Genomic DNA, 22,340 nt, shown 5'->3' on the forward strand with positions numbered 1-22,340 from the left:
GACCATATCAAGCCCATGGCTGTGGAACATTGCTTTAAAATTCTACTGCTTCATCTGGGGAAGAAGGGATAGATATTCCCTTGTTGAATGGAGCTTGTTTTGTGAATGAGGAAGATTTGAACAGTTTTTTTTTTTGTTGGTTTGGGTTTATTTTGTTTGCTTGGAAGTTTTTAATATGACCAGTTTTGAATGCAGAGGCTACAAAAAGGGATGCTCGATAATTAAAAACAAGTAACAGAACACACTAAAGTCTACTTTGGGGTAACTAATAGGCATGATCGTAGAATATTTGTGCCCAGGTGTGCTGTGGTCTGTCTATACCTCAAGCAAAGTAATAAGAATTTTCTGTTTGTTTTGTCTTTAGTTATGGAAAACACTGAGTCTGAACCAGTGCCAGCTTCTAGAATTCCATACTGCGCTCCTTATATCTTTGAGTAACACTACACTTGCAGCATAGCAGGTCTGCACTGCCCTTTATTGGGGTGTAATTGGAAATATCACTCCCAACAGAGTTTTCATAGAGTTTTCACCTGATAAGCAGCTGAATATAGAGGCTGCACAGGAGTACTGGCATGCATAAACGTACAGTCCAGGAGCACTTGGAAGTAATGTGTGTTTTCCTTAGAAAAATATGAAGGTCAATGATGTTACAGATAAAATGCAGATTAATGTTGGTTTTAATTAAAACTTTAATATTTTTCCAGACAAACAATTGTTTTTATCAAATATTTAATGTATCTTTTATCTTAGCATGGGTTTGTATGAGATGGCACAACATTCCCATGCTCAAACTGGCTGTCTAAAAAAATTTTTTATCATGCAGACGTTTTATTGGTTTTCAATTTGTTTGTTTTTTCTTCAAAGACTTGATACAACATGTGTATGTGATAGTATATCCATATGTAGTATCATCTCTGTAGCAGTTTTTCTGACTGGTTTTCTGGTTTTCTGGTTTTGACTTTGTGAGTGTGTAGATAACAGTATTAATAGGAGTAATATCCCCACTGACTTGTGGTTAGTGCTGAAAAAATGTTTTAGCAAATAGCTTATTTTAAAAAAAGGTTGCCTTCAGGACTACTGTCTTTAAGTGTGGGTTGAGTTCAGAAAATGGTTTACATTCTCATCTCTTTCTTCTTCTTAAAAGAGGTGGGGAAAAGTAATAAAAGCAAAGTAAGCCTTTGAAAATAAAGTGTTCCAAAATTTATACAAGATTTTTCTAAATTATAAAGATCAAAATGTTTTTAACTCATACATGAAGCTGAATAATCCATTATTGCATGGATTTGGGATTTCTCACAAGTAGATTAGTCACATGCAGATTTGCAGGAGCATGGTTCAACTACAGTTATTTGAGCTTGCAGCTTTTATTCTAGTTAGAAATATCTTAATATCTTAATGAGTAAACATTTTTGAGTAAATCTCCTGTGAAAGTCAAAACCACTAGACTTTAGAAAATATACTTTAGGTGTAGTTGTGCAAGTTTCCTTGTGGAGCTGTGGCAGTACATGGGAATCTGAAAAGTCCTCTTTATTCAGATACTGGACTCCTCAAAAGCAGGTTTTTTGGTGTGGCAAATGAAAATGAGTTTTCAGAACTTATTTTTCTTTAAAAACAAAATTTACTTCAAAGCTAGTGTCTCACAGAGAAAATCCAGTGAGCTTAACTCTGTGTTGCCTGGCATTTCTGTACTTGAGAAACTGTTCTCCAGTGAAGCAGTAGCATTTTTCACTGTCATGTTCAACGATTTTCTGATTTTTTTTTTGTATCTTTTCTTTTTAAGATGTTTTCTTAAGTATACAGCTGAGGAGACCAATAACAAAAAGATAAATCCATAGATGATGAAAGGATTTTCCTGAGCTTAGTAGTTAACATAATAGTCTGAAAAGAAAAGAATTTACAAGTACTTGTTCAAGTGTGCTGTGTAGAGGGTGAATAAAATAAACAGCAAGATGTGTTGTGATAGGAACTCAGATGATCAAAGGGAACCACTGAATAGGAATAGTTATTCTTTCAGATAAAATAAGGAAGTAATTCCTTTGTGAGTTTTTGTGATCATTTCTGTTGGAAAACTTTGTATGCATTACTTGGAATTTCAATGAAGAGGAAAGCAATACAGCCTAGATAATAGTGTCAGCTTTGAGCACGAGGTGGCATGTGGACATAGCTTGAGCTACTTCTCCAAATCATTTGAATGGAAATATTGGATTAGTTAACCTTGTGTCAGGTCTGTTAGTTAAATAAACCCTCCAACTGTTCCTGTCTAAAGGATGCATAGTTGTGACTGAAAGATGCTGCTGCTTTTCATTAGAATTTTGTCAAACATACCCTGCTAACATAATGATTTTAAAATAAAATGGTTTATTCGATGGAAAAGGATAACAAGCAGAAAATTCACAGCCTTTTCTTTTCACAGGGTGCTTCAGCCCAGTAGGAAATCCTCTTAGTCGAACACTATTGGGTAGACTACAGAAGGTAAGGAGTTCTCTCTTTGCATTTTTTTTTAAATTGATGTTTAACTATAAAATGCCACTATTCACAAGTTCTCATTGTAGAGAGGTGTTTTTTTATCCTGTCTTTATTCAAAAAAGAGATATCTTCAAACCAATTGTCTACATGGCCAAATTAGCTTATGCTGTGGCCAGCTGGTAGTGAGATCAGATATCTGCAAATCAAAAGCTTTATATTTTTTCATGACTTAATTTTTGTTGTTTAGAAATAAATGAATAAGATCACACTTGCATGTTTTTTGTTTTTACTAAAAAAACAGGCATTGATGAGTAGCTGAGAGAAAAGCAAAGAGTAATTTGGAATGAAATTCTCATTGTAGCACCATGTTTTCATTGTTTAATCATACTTCATCTTTTTGTAATAAGTTAAATCATAGCTATCCTCTGTTTACTTAATTGTTTATCTCTTAAATAATGATTGTTAGCTTCTCCTAATTATATTCATTATATCATTTATTTCTGGTTTCCTGATCACCATAATAAAAATCCAACAGAATCTGTAATTAATCTGCCATTAATTGCAACTATACATTTGATGAACCAGTATTAAACACAAAATGTATGGAAAAACTAGTGAAGAAAGAAGCAGTGATGCTTCTGAATACTGAGTGCATTTGTGTCTCCATGAAGCTGGGCCTGTTGTACTGGAGATGTTCATCCTCCTGCTCCCATGGACAGAATGGCATGGTTTAATATTCTGTTGTAATTGCACTGATTTTAATTCTTGAGAGAAATGTTACAAATGGATATAAATTAACTTGGGTCATTTATAATCTGTTTTACCATTTCAGTTTGGGGTTTTGTTTGGATTGCTTACATTTTTTAACAGAATCTGTTAAGACAATTGTGGCAAGCTTGTAAGATACATAGGATTCACCAAGAAATGTTGAAAGTATGTTTTTACATCGGTGTTATGTTAGTTGCTAAATGATTTCTGTTTTCATGTTTTCAAATTTTTAGCCATCAATAGGTAATTTTTTAGGGAAAAATATATATTGTTCAACCAGTTCGGTAGTGTTCTCCATCATAGCAAGCTTGATAAACATTTTCAGGACCAACTGTTTCGTAAAATGCTAGGTTGCGGCTAATTTAAAATAGTTTTTTTTTGAGAGGGCTAAAGTAAGGTTTTGAATATATTTTTTACTACTTCTATTGTAAATGCATTAATATATAGAAATAAATGCAGGTTAACAGAGTAATTAATATCAAAACCTAGCATTTTTAGAAATGGCAAAATAGTTGAAGAGGTTTTGAATCATTTCCGGAGTTGGAGTATTTCACATGTTTTCGAATTGGTCTTTTTTCTGTTTTTTTCTTTTCTCTCTCTTTTTTTTTATTTTCTTTCTTTTTTTTTTTTTTTTTTTTTTTTTGTAATCCTTGTAGGTTTTACTGCAGCAGCTGTGTTTGCATTTCTGATTTCTGTTTGTACATTGCAGGTTTCAATAAAGTGCAGCCTGGTGCAGTTTTGGTCCTTTCTTCCTCTAGGCAAATTATAGATTCCCATGCTTATTAAATATTTAAGGACTGTAATCAAATCAGGATTGTAGTCATCTGAAGCCTAAGGAAGTAACTTTACAATGTCTACAGACAGATTAATTATGACTGAAGAAGAGTTTATCATTCTTGCCAATTGATACTTTTTAATTTTAATTGAGCTATTAATACTAGTATTGGTATTTCTGTTTCCCATAGACTAAATTTGTAGCTAGTTGTCCTGAGCTAGGACCAGAGAATGAGAACAAAATGCAAAAGTGCTAACAGTATCCGGCTGTTTTCTTCTAAGTCTCATCTTACATAGCATTTAATTTAAAACTTCACTTAGTAAAGAGTAAAGAGACTGCATAGCATTCTTAGGGAAGGACATAATTAAGTAAATCTCTAACCTTTAGGATATTAAGGAAAAAGACAATGGAGCAACAGTAAAATTTCAGATTTATTCTGTAGAATTTTTAAATGTTTTGCATATTAACTTTTAAGCCAACCAAGGGTTTTCAATCAGTCTCTAGAAGTTAATTTCTTATTCTTTCTCCTTTAAAAAAAAAAACAAACTGATCAAGAAACCACCAAAAACCAAAAGCAGCCACAAAAGAAATCTGCTAAAGGCAACAGCCTCAGAATGTTGGCTATTACACACTGAGGCTCAGATTTACTGGACAGACAAGAGAAGTTGTAATACACATTCATTTTGTCTTTTCTGGAGTGTTTGCATTAGTTTCTCTTACACTATGTCAGCCGGTATGGGGGGGTGGAGTGGAGGGAAGCAGTGCTACTGAGAAGCATCCAGGAAATAGATGTTTGTCCTTCTTCGTGTCCCTGAGTCTGTCACTGATGGGAAAAGGAGGAAGCCTGACTTTGGCCATGTGTGCATACACACTGGAGTTCACCCTGGTATGTAGGGTCTGCCTAAAATTAATCTTAGAAAAGCTTATTTTCCAAGTGTTGTTATTAACAAGAGTTAATGGCTAATTAGAAGTGGGATTTAGTCTGTATGTTTATTGTGTTAGAATGAATATGTTTACATATAAGGAAGAAGCATATGAAACTATACGAATAATTTTTTTTTCTTTAAATTTTGATATTGTGGTAATTTAAGTATATTGGTTCAGTAGTAGAAATGAAATCCTGACATTTTTGCAGAAAAGGCAGCAATAAGATATCACTTGCTTTTTCTCAGTGCTCCTTCTCCTAAGGGAATGAGATGCCCAAATCTGTCTAATGCCCAAATCCTGTATACATACCACTATACATCTGCATCAAAAAAACAAAACCTTCATTTGAGCAATCACTGAAATGGACCCATTAAAAAGAAGCCATAAACATTTTAATTTGGGCTATTATCAGGAATCAATAAAACTTGATGCAACAATGTATCAGGTTACTCTCACATGCAGTGGTTCTCTTTTGTATCAGCATCTTGAAACATTTCTGTTTGGTTTTGAGTTAGAAATGTCAAGGTTATGTATCTAAGTGGGTAAGTCATGGCTAATCAGTGTGATATTCCATAGTGTATAACTCTTCATCAACTGATGGATCTATTTATCTTCCTCTGAGAATGTTCCTTAATGCTGAAAGCTCCTGACAGCTTTGTTCAACCACAATCAGTGTGACATAGCACACTTTTCCAGCAAGCATTTTGTTTCTGTTTCTCACAGATGGTCTGCCTCCCAAAAAGACCAACTCCTCAGGATAAAGCTATAGCCCCACATCTGTTCCAGTGCAGGAAAAGGATTAGCTTGTTTCCATCCTGCATGAAAACAGGGAGACATTAATATTGTATTAAGAATCATGTATTCATACCATTCAATATGCCTGTTGTTTTTATCAAAATACTGAAAACATGCCTTAATCTTGTGACACGGCGTTTAAAAAATGATACTTCTAAGCTGAAAGGCCACTAGTTTTTGTTGGATGTTGCCTGTGGTGTAACTGGTACTTGGCACTATTTGAGGCATGGCTTGGCACTACTCGAGGGATGGCAGGGCACAGCAGAGGCAGCCTTGCTCTGTGTGTGGTAGGCAGCCATGGCAATTGCCCTTGACAGCTGGAGGTAGAGGTGTGTGCAGCCGGTGACATACTCAGAGCACCTCTTCAATTCTTTTTGGATTGTTCTTGCCTTAAAAGTTTAAGGCAGTGTCTGAGAACATTCAGCATAGTCTCGGGGTGACTCATAGATGTTAGCTTGTTATTTCCACACAGCTTGCTCTATTCGAGCTGTTCATGAGTGTTTGAGAGCCACATAAATTCTTTATTAAAAAATGAGAGACAGAGAGATTGAGACACAATAATGGGGCAATATGAGTACCTGAACTAGATACCTAAGTAATGCTGCTAATAATTCTGATGAATCATTTTTGAGCAACAGGAGGCACTCCCATCCCACAGGCTAAGCACATTGCCTGCGCAGTTCTCTTAACCTTGAGAATGGAAAATGAGAATTAGCTGAAACCTGTACAGCAGTGCTGACTAGCAGTAGACCACTGAACAAGCAGTGAACTCTGAACTGCAGCTCCACCAGTCTTTGTTCAAAATTTGTTTATCAAATCAGGCAGTTACACTTCATTTTTTTTTTTTTTTTCCCTTCTGTGCATGTACATAATTATTCAGAACTCTTTAGGTGGTAGGCTTAGATGTTCTGGTAGATGATAAGAACTGAGTGCAACTGTTCACTTTTGTACTGAGTTCATCTGTAACTGCTGTGTGTGTCTGTAACTACTGTGGCAGTACCAAAACAATCTGGAGGCTGGATGGAGTTCAGGATAGTCAGTGATTTCTTTCCCATATGGGATAAGCCCAGCTAAATTATGGAAAGCACACTGAGGGCAAGAATGCCTGTTCTCAAGAATGGCATTTATTCTGCTGAGGATTTGCAAGGATTTTCTCTGTAATTTGTAATGATGTTCCTTGGGCCACCATAATAAAAAATTTTAAAAACTGCAAACACTGAAAATAAAAAGAACAATGCATTATAGATTTATTTTTTAAAAGCAGAAGAAGAGAAAGAAGTTCGTGCAAAAGATACATAAAGAATTGGCTATAAAATATGAAAGAGGTGAAGCACATTGGATTAAAAATTTCAGATTTAATGGTTTTAATGCAGTATATCTGTTAGAGGTGGAAGTGTTCACTTCACAAAGCACACATTTAATGCTTCTAAAATATTTTAATTGCTGTGTAATATTTCTATTCTATATAATAGTGTGTATCCTTTGATGCACACAAAATTGAGGGGAAATTGGTTTCCCCTTTGTGAAGATAGACCATTGAAAAAAAATTAAGTAACACCAGCAAAGGACTTCTACCTCTTCCCCTTTTTTCCCCTAGTCTGTTGTTCCTCTGCTAATTTTCATAATTTTTCTATTCTAAATCTTTTAGTTTAAGCATTTGATTATTTTACAGAAATCAAATTTTTTTAAGGTACAGGCTTCTCCTGATTATTGCAACATATATCTACTATTCTTCTGAATTAATTGAAAGTCTGAAGAGCAAGGGGTAAGGATAGAACAATTACACTTAAAGACCTGGCTATTAAGACCAGTCTAAAATTCCATTATATGGAAGTGACATTTTTGCATACTGGTTCAGAGGTAATGTTCACTGCAAAAACTTCTTAAATATCTGCTGTAGTGTTCGCAGTGCAAATAAGCTTGGACTGCACAGTCTTCAGTCCAGATGTGTCTTTAGTGTGGTGTACATGCGTGAAAAATATAATATCTTTTTCTAAACATCAACCAGCCAATAGCCAATATTACTCAGTGTTGCTTAACATCACTTCTGCTTTTTCTTTTTTGAAAAAAGCATTTTGTTGCAGATAATTCTTACTGTCTTACAGGAGAAATGAAAATACAATCATAGTTTAGCAAAATGCTTCATATTAAAATTTAAAACAACTTATTCTTCTAGAATGATGACAGCCTGACTCCACTGGGAGTGGGAGGAGGAAACAGTTGTCCACCCAAGCAAGAGACAGTAAGTATTATGTAATTTTTTGCAATATCTTCTGTACCTGTTATATTGTATCTGCTTTTGAAAGCATGCCTTTTTTTTAGCATGATCCTAAGGACTTTTTTTTTTCTACTGTAGATTTTGTAATTCTTACGAAGATGTTCATAACTGTGTAACTACATTACTTCTGGGTTTATATCAGTCTTGAAAACCAATATTGTAAAATTTTGTTGAATATAAATTTTTTTTTTTTTTTTTTTTTTGCTTGGACATTGACCCAAATAGAACTTGACAAATTTTTAAATTTTACACCAGAAGGAAGTCCACTGCTTTGGGTGTAATTGTGAGTGCTTCACACTCTTCTTTGTTTCTGAGATGCATTTCATATCTCCTGTTATGGTCATTTTTCTGATCATATGTTGACAGAGAATATAATGGCAATTTCCACATTTTATTTAAATTGTCAGGCTTATTAAACCAGTTATATTACAGAACACATTGGTATATTAATTTCTTATTTCTGAGAGACAGACAGTGGGACCTGATTGGTTTGAACTGTTTATGGCAGTTTCCATGTGACTGAGTTTTTATAATTTTTTTAATAAAACACAACATTTGCACCAGAAGTGTCTTGCAGAAGACACTGCAAAACAAAGTAATTCTTGCTCTGGCTTTCATTGTTTTTCATGGTGCCAAATAATTAGTGTTGCATTCCTACATTCCTTTTCGGATTTTGGATTTTTTTACCTTAAGTGACCTCATGGTTTTCATGAGAATGTCACTTAACTGAAGTTGGCACTGTTAGAGCACCTCTTACTGGACATGGTCATGGTGCTCATTAGAGTAGTTTAGTTTGGTTCAGTTTGGTTCTGTTCTATAGTTCATATTTCTGTACTGCCAACCTGTAATTACTCTTGGCTTTCCTAATGCAGGGAGGAGAGTTAAGATAAAACACATTTCATGTTTTAGCTTCTTTATGTAAAAGCTTCAGGACTTCTGAATGCATATTTAGGTAAATTTCCTGTCTACTGAAAACTATGCTGATACTAATTCTTTGGTGCTGACCAGCTCACAAAACGGCACATAAAATTTACAATGGTAGAATCACTTCCATCTTTTCCCATTCATAACTGATTTAATCTATTTAATTGGTGACATGGAATTATGAAAATACAAGTGACATTGGCTATATTTTTACACACGCAACTCACAGGTGATCTAGCTCAAAGCAGAAATACAAATATAAAAAGCACTGTGGAATTCAGCAGTCTTAAAATTTAAATGCTTGCATGAATAATAAAAAAGAAGGATTTTTTCTTATCTGTATCATCATAACTTTGCTGTCTCTTTCAATCCTGTTATCCCTCCTATTGCTCCTAATGATCCCTGTTTCTGACCTATACTTAAAATTTAGTAGAGGAATATGAGGTGAAGATTGTAGGTAGGGAAGCAGCATTCTGTTTGTAAAATAGGTCATAATTTTGCTCTTCACTTATGATGAAGGAAGTGAGCAATTCCATTATTCTTTCAGTTCATTTGTTTTCCTTTCATGCTTCTCTGCTCAGAGTTCACAAGGACAGATTTTTGTTCATTGGGCATAGGAAATAAATAAGAAATTGTACTTGATATTTTCATATTCAGGGTAGAAAGCAGGCTTCTAGTAGTTTACCTTATGTAGTATCCATGGTCCTGATGACTGTTAGTACTTTTTTCATAAAAGTATAGCTGCACTGAATTTCACTGTCAAATAGTCTCATTATGTGAAATGGAATATAAATGTATTTTTTGCAGATATTTATAAAATTGTGTATCCAAATGCTTATTGCTAAACAAAACAAATGAAAAATAGAAAAGAAGAAAGAAAAAAATGGAGTGATCAAAGCAAAACTTTGCAATGTCTTTTTGTATTAAATTTTTCCTTGGATAAAGCTGTCATACTGTTGAAGTATTTATTCAAACACATATGCTTCATGAGCACACAGAGAATGGGATCTGAAGGTGGTGTAACAATTCTGAGAAAGTGACTGTATGAAGTTTTTTTTTTCCTTTTTGCTTCACAAGCAAATTGCTTATAAAACTAACAGCTGCTGTTTTGAAGCTAATCTTAGTGAATTGAATGTTCTTAACCATTTCTGCAATCCCACAGTCCTTTATCTTGCCTCTCCTGCTGCTTTCCCACCACCCCTGATCCCATTAGCAAAACTTAAGGCAGCCTCAGCTTTTACCAAAGTGCAGCTTTGGTTTCAGCTGCTTTTCTGCAAGAGGAAGTGAATGTTGCGCTTTTTTCTCTGTGGCATGGTTGTGATAAAGCTGTGGTGTTCTTATCTCTCTTTTAGGTAGTGGCTCTTTATGACTACACAGCGCATCGATCAGATGAGCTAACCATCCATCGCAGTGACATTATCCAAGTGTTATACAAAGATAATGATAACTGGTGGTTTGGCAGCCTAGCAAATGGACAGCAAGGCTATTTTCCAGCTAATTATGTGGCTGGTGAAAGTAAGTTTACTGCTGTCTTCCTGGTATACCGGTGCGGGTTTAACTGATGCTCCAAGATTTTACCATGCTGTTCTGCTTATTGTTCTGAAGATAGGAATTTATGTAGTACACACGTGGCATAATGATGACTTCTTGTGGTGCAAAAATTGTATTAAGTTAGCTAACCATTGCACTTGCAGCTTATGGAATAAGTCAGCTTATTACTGACTTAATTATCTGTCAGCTGGATTGATCCCTTGTCTCTTCTAACACAGAGCCACTTAATTCAGGCCGCAGCTTGGCAATGTTTTAGGGCACAACAGAGCATTTCACAAACATCTTGGGCTTTTTTTTTAGGCAATTTCCATTAAATCTAGCTTTTGTACAAGCTCTTAATTTTCCCCCTGCTCTAATGGAGAATGTTCAGTTCCCAAATATCTGGATTTCAGTATGAAGTTTTAAAAGAACAGTAATGGTTAAATCTCACATCTGAGCATTGAAGTTGCTACCAGGTCCTTTTTATTAAAACACTTTTGATTAAACTGATACAGACAAACCTAGGTGAATTTGAACAAATAATATAGGAAGCATCCTACTTAGTCCACTGCTGTAAAGATGCTCAGTGTGCTGGTGTAAATATTCAGCTTGTGGACACAGCATGTGATTGCACACTACAAGAAATTCTTTTGCCTCCCTAAACTATTAAACTAGGAGTTATACTGGTATTTAGAAATCTTTTAACCCAACATTTCTCAAGATGGTTTCCCCCATTTTTTAGTTCCTCCCTATGCCTTTAAAGTGAAATCTAGTATTTAAGCCTCTTTCCTAAAAAACACTTGTACATAACACTGTGCTCACTTGGTGGGGTCAATTAAAGTTAGATTTACTATGCCCTTCCCTATTGTCCTCTCCTTGTATATCCTGTGCATTTTGCCCTGCCTTTCCTCCTTATAGGGTAACTCAGAAATCTGAAGGAAGTGTCTTCAGTGAGGGCCTTAAAAAAATGTTCTGAAAAACAAAGAACCTAAACAAAATTTTTGAGGCAGTTGTCCAATTGTGAAAAAATGATAAATAATTTCGTATTGCAGTTGATGATCATCTTATTGAATCAAAATAAATATTTAAGATAGGTTTGTTAAGTATCCACTGCTTCCTAACATTATAGACATTGTCGTTAGGTAAATGTTTGAATGCTTTTATACCAATAAATAAATAACCAATATATAAATCACATTTAAATCTAAACTTACTAGTATAAATAAAGGTTTATGGGAGAAATTTTCATAAATTCTCATACAACATTTGCCTTCAAACATTTTTCACCTGTTTTCGTTCACATCCTGGTTTTGGCTAGATTGTAACGTCATGGTGGTTCACAAATTCTTTCATAGCTCTAATAATGGCGAATTATGGTTCCTCTTTTCAGAAGAATATGAAGAACAACCTTCAGGATTAATACCAGATTCTGCTCCTCTCCTACCAGAAGGACCAACAGAAGCAGAGGAAGGTTTTCTGACACTAGATAAGGTTATTACTATTTATACTAATACTAATTATACTAATTATAAGGTTATTATTATTATTTGAGAAGGAAGAATTCTGTAAATAGAGGTAGGTTGCCTTTGCCACATGGACTGTATTAATTTTTGATCTTTTATGTAAAAACTTCTTATGTGTAGATCTCATTCCAGGCAAGCAGGTATATTTTCAGCAGAAGTTTAATATTTATCCTGTGTGGAATCAGCTGTTTCATTATGTGGCAATTAAATATCCTGCTTGCTTCCACCGTTCTAATGGATGGCAAATCTCCCACTGACTCTAAGTTTACAGAAGTTACATGTGCATAAGCATTCCTGTTTCTGTGATTTTTGTTAGTCAGAATATACAGAAGAAAAAGAAACAGGACCCGCTTTTTAGTCCAGGAAAAAAAAAATAGACATTTGATTTTTATGGATTGGGTTTTTTTCCCCTGAATTTTAAAGATTCCACTATATGCAAAGCAGGCCAATTGAGTCTCAGTTCTGCAGGGGATTAGAAATTTTGCATGCTTGTGCTTCCCTTCTGTGAAATAAGACTGATGGTTGTCTTAAAACATGGGATATCTTCTAGGAAAAAAAAGTACTTAAAAATTACTTCAACAACTGTTAGAATTTAAGAAATTTTTATTTCAAAATGTTTGTATCCTTAATAAGTGTACTTTCCACAACTGTTCATTTTCATTTACTGAAATGGTACTAACACAACTACTTTAAAAGTGTTGTTCAGATTTCTTTCAAATTATTTGACTTTTCCTGTGCTTTACTAAAATTGAATCTAATATTCTGTGTCTGATTTGTAAGACTCTAAGCATATTCTGTGTTGTTGCAGCTTTTGGGGACTTCTCAAATGATTCATCTAATCTTTGCTCCATAGTGTTTACAATCATAGAATTGCTTAGGCTGGAAAAGGCATTGCAGTGTTCAAGGTTAAAACATTCAAGACTGTTTCAATTGGCCTTTTTTGTGCAGCTTCTGTTTTTAGTAGGTGAATATAGAGAGGTAGCATATAATAAAGTATTGAGCACAGATTACTCACCTGGCAATCTTGTTGAAGCCGGCTGTCTTCTTGAAGCCAACTGTATAAATCAAATTACTAAGTGTTTTGTTCCTAACTATACTTGAAAAATGGAATTAATCACTACACTGAGTAGTAGTAATCAATCTGAACTATCCTCTACCTCTTTGTAGCTGAGAAATTCCTAGGCAAACCATTATCCAGGAAATACAAGGATGTACTACTGCCTTCTGTACTGCCTTCTATAAAAGCAGACTGGAATAAATATAGGAAAAATAAGTTACTGAAGATTTCTTTAATATATTGTCTACATGGCTAGAGGCAAGGAGGGTATCCCAGAGAATGTTTTTGAAATCACCCAGTTTCACTCATACGTGGATTAGAAGAGAAAGAAGCACTGTTATACCTATTTTTATTAGACTTGGTCATTGTTATCCATGTTTTTTTTTTCTGTTTTAATCTGGTAGGAATTTAGTCAATTTATTGTAGCACAATACTTTTATGTACACCAACTACTGTTACTAACATTTGCAATCCATATTTGTTATTCAGCTTTGTGAGAAGCAACATTTGATTAGTTTTGATTGCTTAGAATTTCTCATGTGTCTATGGCTGCCATATTTTTTAACACTAGTTTTTTTATTACTGGTAGTACTTGTTTTAGTAACAATGAGTTTTAATATTATTTAATTAAAATGCTCTTAAATTGAATTCTGCTTGTACCTTGAGTTAAATTAACTACATATTTAAAAATTAATTGGAATTTTGTAGTAGTCTACGTAGTCTACAAGAAAGACATAATGAATCAAGTGTACAGTATCGGTCCAAAACCAAGCAAATATGTTGCTTTTCATCTTGCACAGCAGCCAAGGGTACAAAATCATACAGAGTCTAGAGGGAGATTGTGAAACAGGTCCTGGAAAAATTATATAAGGGGATATACATATGAGATTAAACTAGCAAAGAATGAGCAGTGGAGAGAGCGTACAAAGCAGTACCTGATGTGAAGTCAATGCACACTTCTGTTTTTTGTTTTTCTTTCCTTCTGCTGTTAATCAAGATCAGGGAGCATTAAGCTGGAATGGAACACATCTACTGTTGGTAGAAGGAAATTTTTGTTTATGCCATGCTTAGTTACCCTGGTGAACTCAGCTACTACAAGACACTCTTAAATGTGTGTGCTTAGGGGTTAATTGCTTTAATAACACTTTTTAGGCTGAAGTAGTGGCTGAGATTTCAAAACCATTGGAATGACTGGGAAACACAATTTGGCAGATTTTTTTTTAATTTCAAGTCACATCAGCACCATATAAACCATCAAGAAGATAGTGAGTTTAACCAAATGATGAATCAAATCTCTGTAACACTTATGAAGCCTTGAAATGTAATAGGTTTACAAAAGCTGCAGAGTTCTGCTTTGAAGAAACAACTTGTCATTCATCTGTTTGCCAGAATGAATGAAGGTTGTACAGGGCTTTGACTTTAGGCAATACCAGAGACTTCTGAGACAAAACTGCTAAGATGACCACTGAGGGGGCTCATCGGTTATGGCAGTTCCTGTCTTGCAGCAGTGACACAGCAACTTTTCTTCCTATTCCTTTCACTTTTTTTCAGTATAAGACCTGATGAAGGGAATTGCCAATTTCCTTTATATGGGAGATAAGAAAAACTTAGTAAAACCCTGTGTTTTGTTTGGGTTTTTTAGGGTTTGGGGTTTTTTGGGTTTTTTTTCTTGGTTTTTTTTTTTTTTTTTTTTTTTTTTTTTGTTGTTGTTTTGGGTTTTTTTGGGGTTTGTTTTTTGGTTTTTTTTTACTTTGCAGAAAAACTTTTATTTTTTTAATCCAAAAATATTTATTGAGTAATATTAAGTAATTAGGTTGTTGCTTAAGTTGTTGACACAAGCAGGAAAATACAAATTAATATTTTAGTTGTTTGCTTTTTTGGGCACAAGAATGGTTTCCCAAATACTTAGTTATACCTAGGTCTGCTATATCTATTGTTCTTTCTGGGTTTTTTTGAGGGTTACTCAAATGTTTAGCACTGTTAAGACTGCAAAACAGTTACTGTGAAAATCATCCTAGCAATTACTTGTGAGATTTTTGGTACTGTTCAAGGCTAAATAAGGCACTTAAAATGTTGACTATGACTATGGTTTTAATTACTGAGAATACCAGATAGTCTAATTAAAAATAGTTTTCCAACTGCAGATATTACACACACATATCTAGGTAATTGTCAGAGCTTTATGAATGAATAAAGTGGAATTATTAACATTAGAAGAGGGTGTAATACTTAAGATCCAATATTAAGCTTTGCAAATAATTTCTAAAAAAGGTTTAGTTCAAAGAACTTTCTTTCAAAATACTTTCTACCATCAGTTTTGCATTCATAATAATAATTTTATGCAAACCTTGTTTTCCTGCCTTAGGAGTTACTTAACTCCTGAGCCACAAAATTAGGTCATAATCATCTTTAATTACAACATGCATGTAAACTGCCAATTGAAATTTCATGGAGTGAAGTTCTCGCTGCACTGAGGAAGAATTCCAAGAAATAGAGATGGACTTAACAGCTGGCTGCTCCAGTTAATGTGTTGTTTTCAGGTTCCTTAAGATGAAGGTGGAAAGGACAGGAATTCAAATAGGGTTCTATTAGAAATCATAGGGGGTTTTGCAAAATTTTGGCCAATCAGAAACATTTCAAAGTCGATAGTGTGTCTTTTTTTTTTTCCAGAAATTTTCTGCTGGCTATAAGATCTTGTGAACATGTTTTATAATTCAATAGCCTGCCACTCACTACATGAAATACATGTAACTGGATTCTGAATATTAAATATGCAATGCTATGTTACATGAGAATAGTAGGAATTAGTAACAGACAAAACAGTAAATTTTAAACTCCCATTAAAAGTGTAAGAAAGTATTCTTTCTGGTATATTTATCTTTGGAAAATGATGTCAAGATGTAAATAGAAAAAAAGAAAAGGCTTACTGGCAAGAACCACATTATTATTGCACAATTTGAATAATCTACCCAAAGGTCATCAAAACTTGATTCCATGTATATTTAAACAAAGTTAGGGATTATTACTGTTCACATAAATAATTCATGGTCTCACTCTTCTTCCCCGAGAGGAGGTCCTTGTCAGACTTTGTGAATACTTAGCCCAGTGTGTCTGAAACTAACCTGCCAAGCAATTGATACTTTTCCCCTGAGCTTGAGCTGTTTACATGTGGGTGATTTTGTGAGCTTAAAATTTATTTATTGAATCTAAAAATATAAAAAGCATGGAAAGCTTGTTCCATATTTCAAAAACAATAGCTGGAAATTTTTCTATTAGTTTCATCAAACACTTTTATACTTTGTACTGTTTCTGTTTTCTGCATTAATGTTACCTTTCTTCAGGTTACTGAGGAACACTTCAGAGACTGATTATATTTTAGGAAGAGGAGGGGGAAATAGGAAGATGTGATTGTGCTAATGAGGGAAATACTAAGGAATTAATACAATGAAACTTGCAGTGGATAGAGCTGAAGACTTTTGACATATCATGAAGTCTGTTCATTTTCAAGGTTCAGGGAGATAGAAAAAAAAGTGATTTTCAATTGAATTAGAAAGTTCTGTAGTGAAGTTCATAATTCTGGGCTTCATTCCTAGCTAATATGATTACAGATCTCTCTGAAGGTATTGACATCTGAAGGTATTGACATGCTCTTCTAGAATCAATCTGCAAAGCTACTGTGTAGTCTTCCACATACATTGTTTAATAGCATTATAAAATAGATATTTTTTCATAAATCCTACTTTTGAAGTAGTAATTACTTTGATTATTCTTTAAGAAATCATTCATCTGAAGGAAATGTTGCTATGGCACCATCTATGAGGAATAGGCCATTTTTCTTAATCTTTACCCAATATTAACATATTTTAGCTTTTGAGTTCTTTAGTTTCCTATTTCTCGGTACTCTGTTTTTCCTTTAAAATGCAGTTTGTACTGTTTGAGATAGAATCATAGAATGTGAAGGGGTTTTTGAATGGACCTTAAAGATCATCTAGTCCCAACCCTAAATTTCCTCCCTCTCAATTTGTACCCATTATTCCTTGTCTTGTTATTACAGGCTGTTCTGGGAATGGTACTCCCCATTTCAGTGCCCCCACTGAGGCTCTCCCAATCCACACACCACTCTCTTGCTCCTGCTTCTTCCCCCTTTTCCACTGTACCAGAATGAAGTTGAGAATTGGAGGCACAAAAGGTGAAGATCATGGGTTGTGATAAGAAGAATTTACTGTAAACAGCAATGAGATAAGAAAATGAACAGTAACATCAGCAATATTAATAACAAAAATGTACAAAAGAGAGAGTGATTCACATCCAAAGATGCTCTCTGTAGAGCCTGCTACAATAAATTAGTGCCAGATGGCTTCTCTCCACCAAGTTTTGGACTAGAAGGAACATCCTTTTCCAACAGAGTCCTTTTTCCCCCAACCCTGGCAATGATGTGAGGTGTGCCCCTCCCAGCTATTGCACAAAATTTAACCCTGCCCTGGCTGAAGTCAGGACACAGAAAAAGAAGTCCCTCTTCAGCTTCTCTGTAGGCTCTCTTCAGATACTGAAAGGTTATGAGATATCCACACAACCTTCTCTTCTCCAGGCTGAACAGCCCAAATTTTCTCAGCCTGCCTTCGTAGGGATGGTGCTCCAGTCCTCTGATTAACTTTGTGACACTCCTCTGGACTTGCTCCAACAGTTCCATGTCCAGAACTGGGCACGGCACTGCAGGTGGGGTCACACAAGAGCAGGGTAGAGGGTCTGAATCACCTCCTATGACCTGCTGGCCACACTCCTTTGGATACAGCCCAGGATTTGTTTGGCCTTCTGGGCTGTGAGCACACATGGCTGGCTCATGTTGAGTTTGTCATCAGCCATCACCCCCAAATCCTTATCCACAAGGCTGTCACTTCTCTGCCCAGCTGTGTGTCTGGGATTGCCACAACCCAGGTATAGGGCTTTGTACTTCACTTTGTTGAACTTCATGAGGTTTGCATAGACCCAGCTCTCAAGCTTCTTGAGGTCCCTCTGGATGGCATCCTTTCCCTCCAGCATGTCAGCTGCATGTGCAAGTTGAATTACTCTTTCTTAAGTGTGTGTGGTGCTACTTTATTTGTAAGCTGGTAGCTATGTGATCTGTCTCAAGAAATATTTACACCTGTGTCTATAGTATTACTTGAGTCATTGAAAGAGAAGGTATCTGGTTTATAAGCAAATTGATACCTGTTGGGGGAAAAAAGAAAAGGTGACATTTCCTGCATAGGTGTTTACTGTAGGTGACCAGTCTGTTTAAAGATAGGAAGAATCAGGCTGAGCCACTGAGTTGGTCAAGCGGAACCAAAAATGCTGTTAATATGTGTTAAGACACATACTATCTCAGGACCAAGCTAACCTCTCCCTTCCCCATTTTTCTCCTTGGGTCCTCATGGCCTCTTTCTGAAGAGAATTGAACTTTTTAATGCAAATGTTAATGCAAAGCTGTGCTCCTGTATAAATTCCCAGAGGCCAAATTGTTAAGACTGGAAACAGGTGTTCTAAACCATACTGCTTCAGTCTGAAGTATCTTGTCTCCACTCTTCCTCCTTCTCCTCCTTTTGTTATCCCTCAAAAACTCATGTAGTGGATTTGATTTCTGAGATGCAGTGTTTGCTGATGTTAAGCCATGACTACAGTTTTCACCCAACACATTTTTCCTTTTATGCAAAAGAGCGAAATTCATGCCAATGTCTGTCTTGTATACAGAGCCGTGGTTCTTCTAGATTATCACATCTAAGCTAATACTTTTAGATATAAGGGCGAGAATATGGTCAGTCTTGTTCTTTAAAAACACTAAAGAGGGGCAAAAGCAATTGTAAGTTAATTGCATTTTAAATAGGAAGGTCATGGCAAAATAAATATATGTAATTCTACTAGCAAATTCTGCCAGTTGTTCATTTAATGGGGAAATGTGTGGATGGGTGCAGAATAGCAGGGAAGAAAATTATGAGTGAGGTGTGGTGTCACATTTCTCCTGAACTTGACTTGTTAGAATAGTTTTGACAGCAGGCATTGGCACTGTTTTGGGCAGTTAAATACATGGCTGTGAATCTTTTATCCATGGACTGCATAATAAAAAAACAAGATACAGACTTAATACTGAGTGTAGTGTCCTAAAGACGAGCATGAAAAGTCACAGAGACATGTTCATTCTTGCCATCTGTGATCCAATGAGTTTTTAATTAGATGAAGTTCTGTAGAAACAGCTTTTATAGGAGAGTTCCTCTGTAGGCTGTAGAGCAAACTCATTTACTGTCATGGCTTGAATCATCTGAATAGATTTCGTGCACCACTCTATTCTGTTCATCTACCTCCTAGACTGCCAGAGAATCTCTGCAGACCAGTCTTAGGGATAACTGCGCAGCCTAGAGGAAAGCACCACTAAAAACATAGATTTGGGATAGGACTATGTCCTTAGTATTTCCTTTAGATGCCCACTGCTTCAGGTTCTTTTAGAAAGTGTGTTCTGAAATACCTGATTGCTCCCACAAGTTGCAGAGGCTTAGTGCACAGGTTTAGTGCTTAATTTACTGCTGTGGATTCTATAGCAGGGATCAGGAACTTGATATGCTTTTGTGTATTTTGCCTTTATTTATATTGCTTTGGTTGCTTCTTATGTGGTAGCAAGAGAGAATGCAAAGTATGAAATGAAAGAGCTATAAAGCAAGCAAGCCCTTTAGAAAAGGAAAATACGTACTTTATTACAATTTTCATTTCTATGATCACAAGGCAAAAAAACCTTTAGAAAATCCAAGTTTTTACAGTTGACATGAACTAATGTTCTCTTCTTCTGGTGGGCTATATCTGTCAAACAGGGGGAGAATTAGAAGATGGCAACAAAATTGAACACCATTAGTGGCACTGTACAAATGAGCTCATTTTGTTTGGTATTTGTTCTTGTGAATAGAAAAATACTCAGAAGTGTCTGAAACCTTAGGGTGTTTTTCTTTAAAGCAAACATTGCCCTAATAATGTGATATTAACAATGCGATCTGGAGAGTGTCATGGCTCACACCATGCCTGTTCCAGCACCAGCTCTACTGCATCTTAGTACAGAGGCAGTGATGATAGTGCAGAGCTGTTTGGAGCTTCCTGGGAGATCTGCCCATAATAACAAGTGGTTGAGAGGTTTAGAAATGGACAAAGATGAGATCAACAGCCTCCTCAACTCCTCCATATTCCAGCCTTCCCAGGCTTGCTCCTTACATTGACATGTCCTTAGTGAGTTCCCAGTGTGTGTTACTGCACCTTCTTTGCCAAAGATCTCTGGCATGTTTTCCCAGGCTCCACTTCTTCCTCCTGATGCTTCATCCCCTTGTTTCACCAGCTCCTGCACTGCCTCCTTGCATCTGCCACTGATCCCCTAATTTCTTCAGTACTGCTACTTTTTACATCACTAGGATGGGAAAAGAAGGTCGAGGAGTAGGCTGAGAGGGACACAAAGGTGTGCGGGACAGACCAAAGGAGGCAGTGACAGCGAGATCTGATTCATAAAGATCTAGTATCTAGTTCCTCCTTTGTTACATGCTTGAAAGTTTGTAGGAATGAAATAAGAAAGCTGTCATAAACAGCATTGTGGAGTGTTGGGAGTCTGTTTCCACAGACCTAGGAATTCTCATGAGTTGCCATGTGAGATGAACAGCTATTCAAATGTCTCCAATTGTATGCTGCTCTTTCCTTGGTACTCATACTAAAAACCTGTGTTTTAATATATGAAAGGCTATGTGATGAGTTCTTTTTAAAACAGATAATAAGATTTTTCAGTTAAGTAGCTTAATTTAGTGGATACTTTAAGTTTCTAACTGTAAAATAAGGATAATTTTCTGTGTTTAGGTGTCTGAAAGTATTAAAAAGTATTAGTCTGTTTTTCATAAGAGGTCAGTCTTCTGTAGCAGCACATTAGGGAATTCTACTCTACCGTTCTTTGGAATGGTTAATATTTGATTATAGTATTAGTACAGTGAGAAGATTCTGTAATATATACTCAAAAATGTGGGTAAAAATGGTTCAACACCATTCACACAGGATTCTCTAAAAAATATTTTGTTTTGACTGTAAGCAGAATGAATTCATGATTGTGTATGGCAAGGAACCACAAGGTTATAAATGCTGAAGGAAGTATTAATTACTTGGAATCATTCCCTTTACAACACTCCCTTGTATTTTTCATATCAGTGGTATTGTATTTCCTTCTTTTGTGTTTACTTTTACCATTGACTTAGTCTCAAGTTTATTACTGTATTAACAAGGATTTTGTGTGTGAAGTAGACGATTTCTCTTCCCAGGCCTGCCAATGCTACATTATTGTATTCTAATAGGCTGACTTTTGTCTAAACTAATCCAGCAATCTGTGTTTTTACAGCAGACTAATTCTAATGACTAATGTTTGAACATGGTTGTTGTGTGCAGTGTAAATGTGTGAATTCAGTAAGTCAATGGGAGCTTGATCCTGTTTATTCTGCTTATTGTAAGTCAGCAGAAAAATAATATTAAACTGATAAAATAACCTGTCCCTGAAGACTCAGGAAGGGCATTTACATTTCCTTATGGGAATTCTTTCATTAAGTTTGAGACCTTTTAGAATTAGGTTTGTTTGTAGAGGGAGCAAGTGGTATAGAGACCCTCTAATTACTTCGGAAGTGAGAGAACCTACTTTTCCAGATCTGGGGAATCTTTTTAGACCTGAACTACAAACTAACCTGGAGTGATTTGAACTGCTTTTGAATGAAACTTGGAGGCTTAAAAAAGGTTTTTCTTGTGAAAACTGTGCCATAAGAAGGCTTTATAGCATTCTGCTTTTGTACTTATAGAAGCACAAATAACAATTCTTTTAAAACAATGTGTGTTTTAAGCTGTCTTCAAGGAGATTCACAACCTCTTGTTTCTGCACATACCTGAAAACTGCCTTTTATTTGCAAATAGTTTTTTTTTTTTAGCAGGGCACTGTTTCCTTGTTTGTAACCACATAGGAGTTAACATTTTATGGCTGATAGACATTCTTTTTCAAACGAGGTATATTCTCTCCTTATTCAGGAAGCTGGTGGGTTTTCTATGCACATGTGTTGGCTCCGTTGTCTGTTGTCTTTTTACCTTCCTGCTTTTATTGTCTCGTTTACAGATGACAGCAGTCAGCAGTAAGTCAGGGGACCTGAAATTTATCTCCAAACATGACACAGATAGAGACTCACCTGCAACACAGTAAGCAAGAAATGCTTAAAACAATTTGCAGTGTTATTCCTACAACTGTTGTTTGAAAACTGTGAGAAATGTTGGAAG

At 35.6% G+C, this 22,340-nt stretch overlaps 1 protein-coding gene across 1 annotated transcript in view; it reads left to right on the forward strand.

The window, feature by feature from the left end:
* The window catches only part of AHI1 (Abelson helper integration site 1), an 82,607-nt gene that overhangs the window by 55,646 nt on the left and 4,621 nt on the right, over window positions 1–22,340 (forward strand). Inside the window, exons 20-24 of the mRNA XM_053939189.1 lie at window positions 2,414–2,472; window positions 7,908–7,973; window positions 10,286–10,448; window positions 11,854–11,954; window positions 22,183–22,262. Coding sequence (XP_053795164.1) covers window positions 2,414–2,472; window positions 7,908–7,973; window positions 10,286–10,448; window positions 11,854–11,954; window positions 22,183–22,262 — 469 coding nt within the window. The remainder of the gene's footprint in view (window positions 1–2,413; window positions 2,473–7,907; window positions 7,974–10,285; window positions 10,449–11,853; window positions 11,955–22,182; window positions 22,263–22,340) is intronic.

This window comes from Vidua chalybeata, chromosome 3 (assembly GCF_026979565.1).
Source record: "Vidua chalybeata isolate OUT-0048 chromosome 3, bVidCha1 merged haplotype, whole genome shotgun sequence".
NCBI classification, from domain to species: domain Eukaryota; kingdom Metazoa; phylum Chordata; class Aves; order Passeriformes; family Viduidae; genus Vidua; species Vidua chalybeata.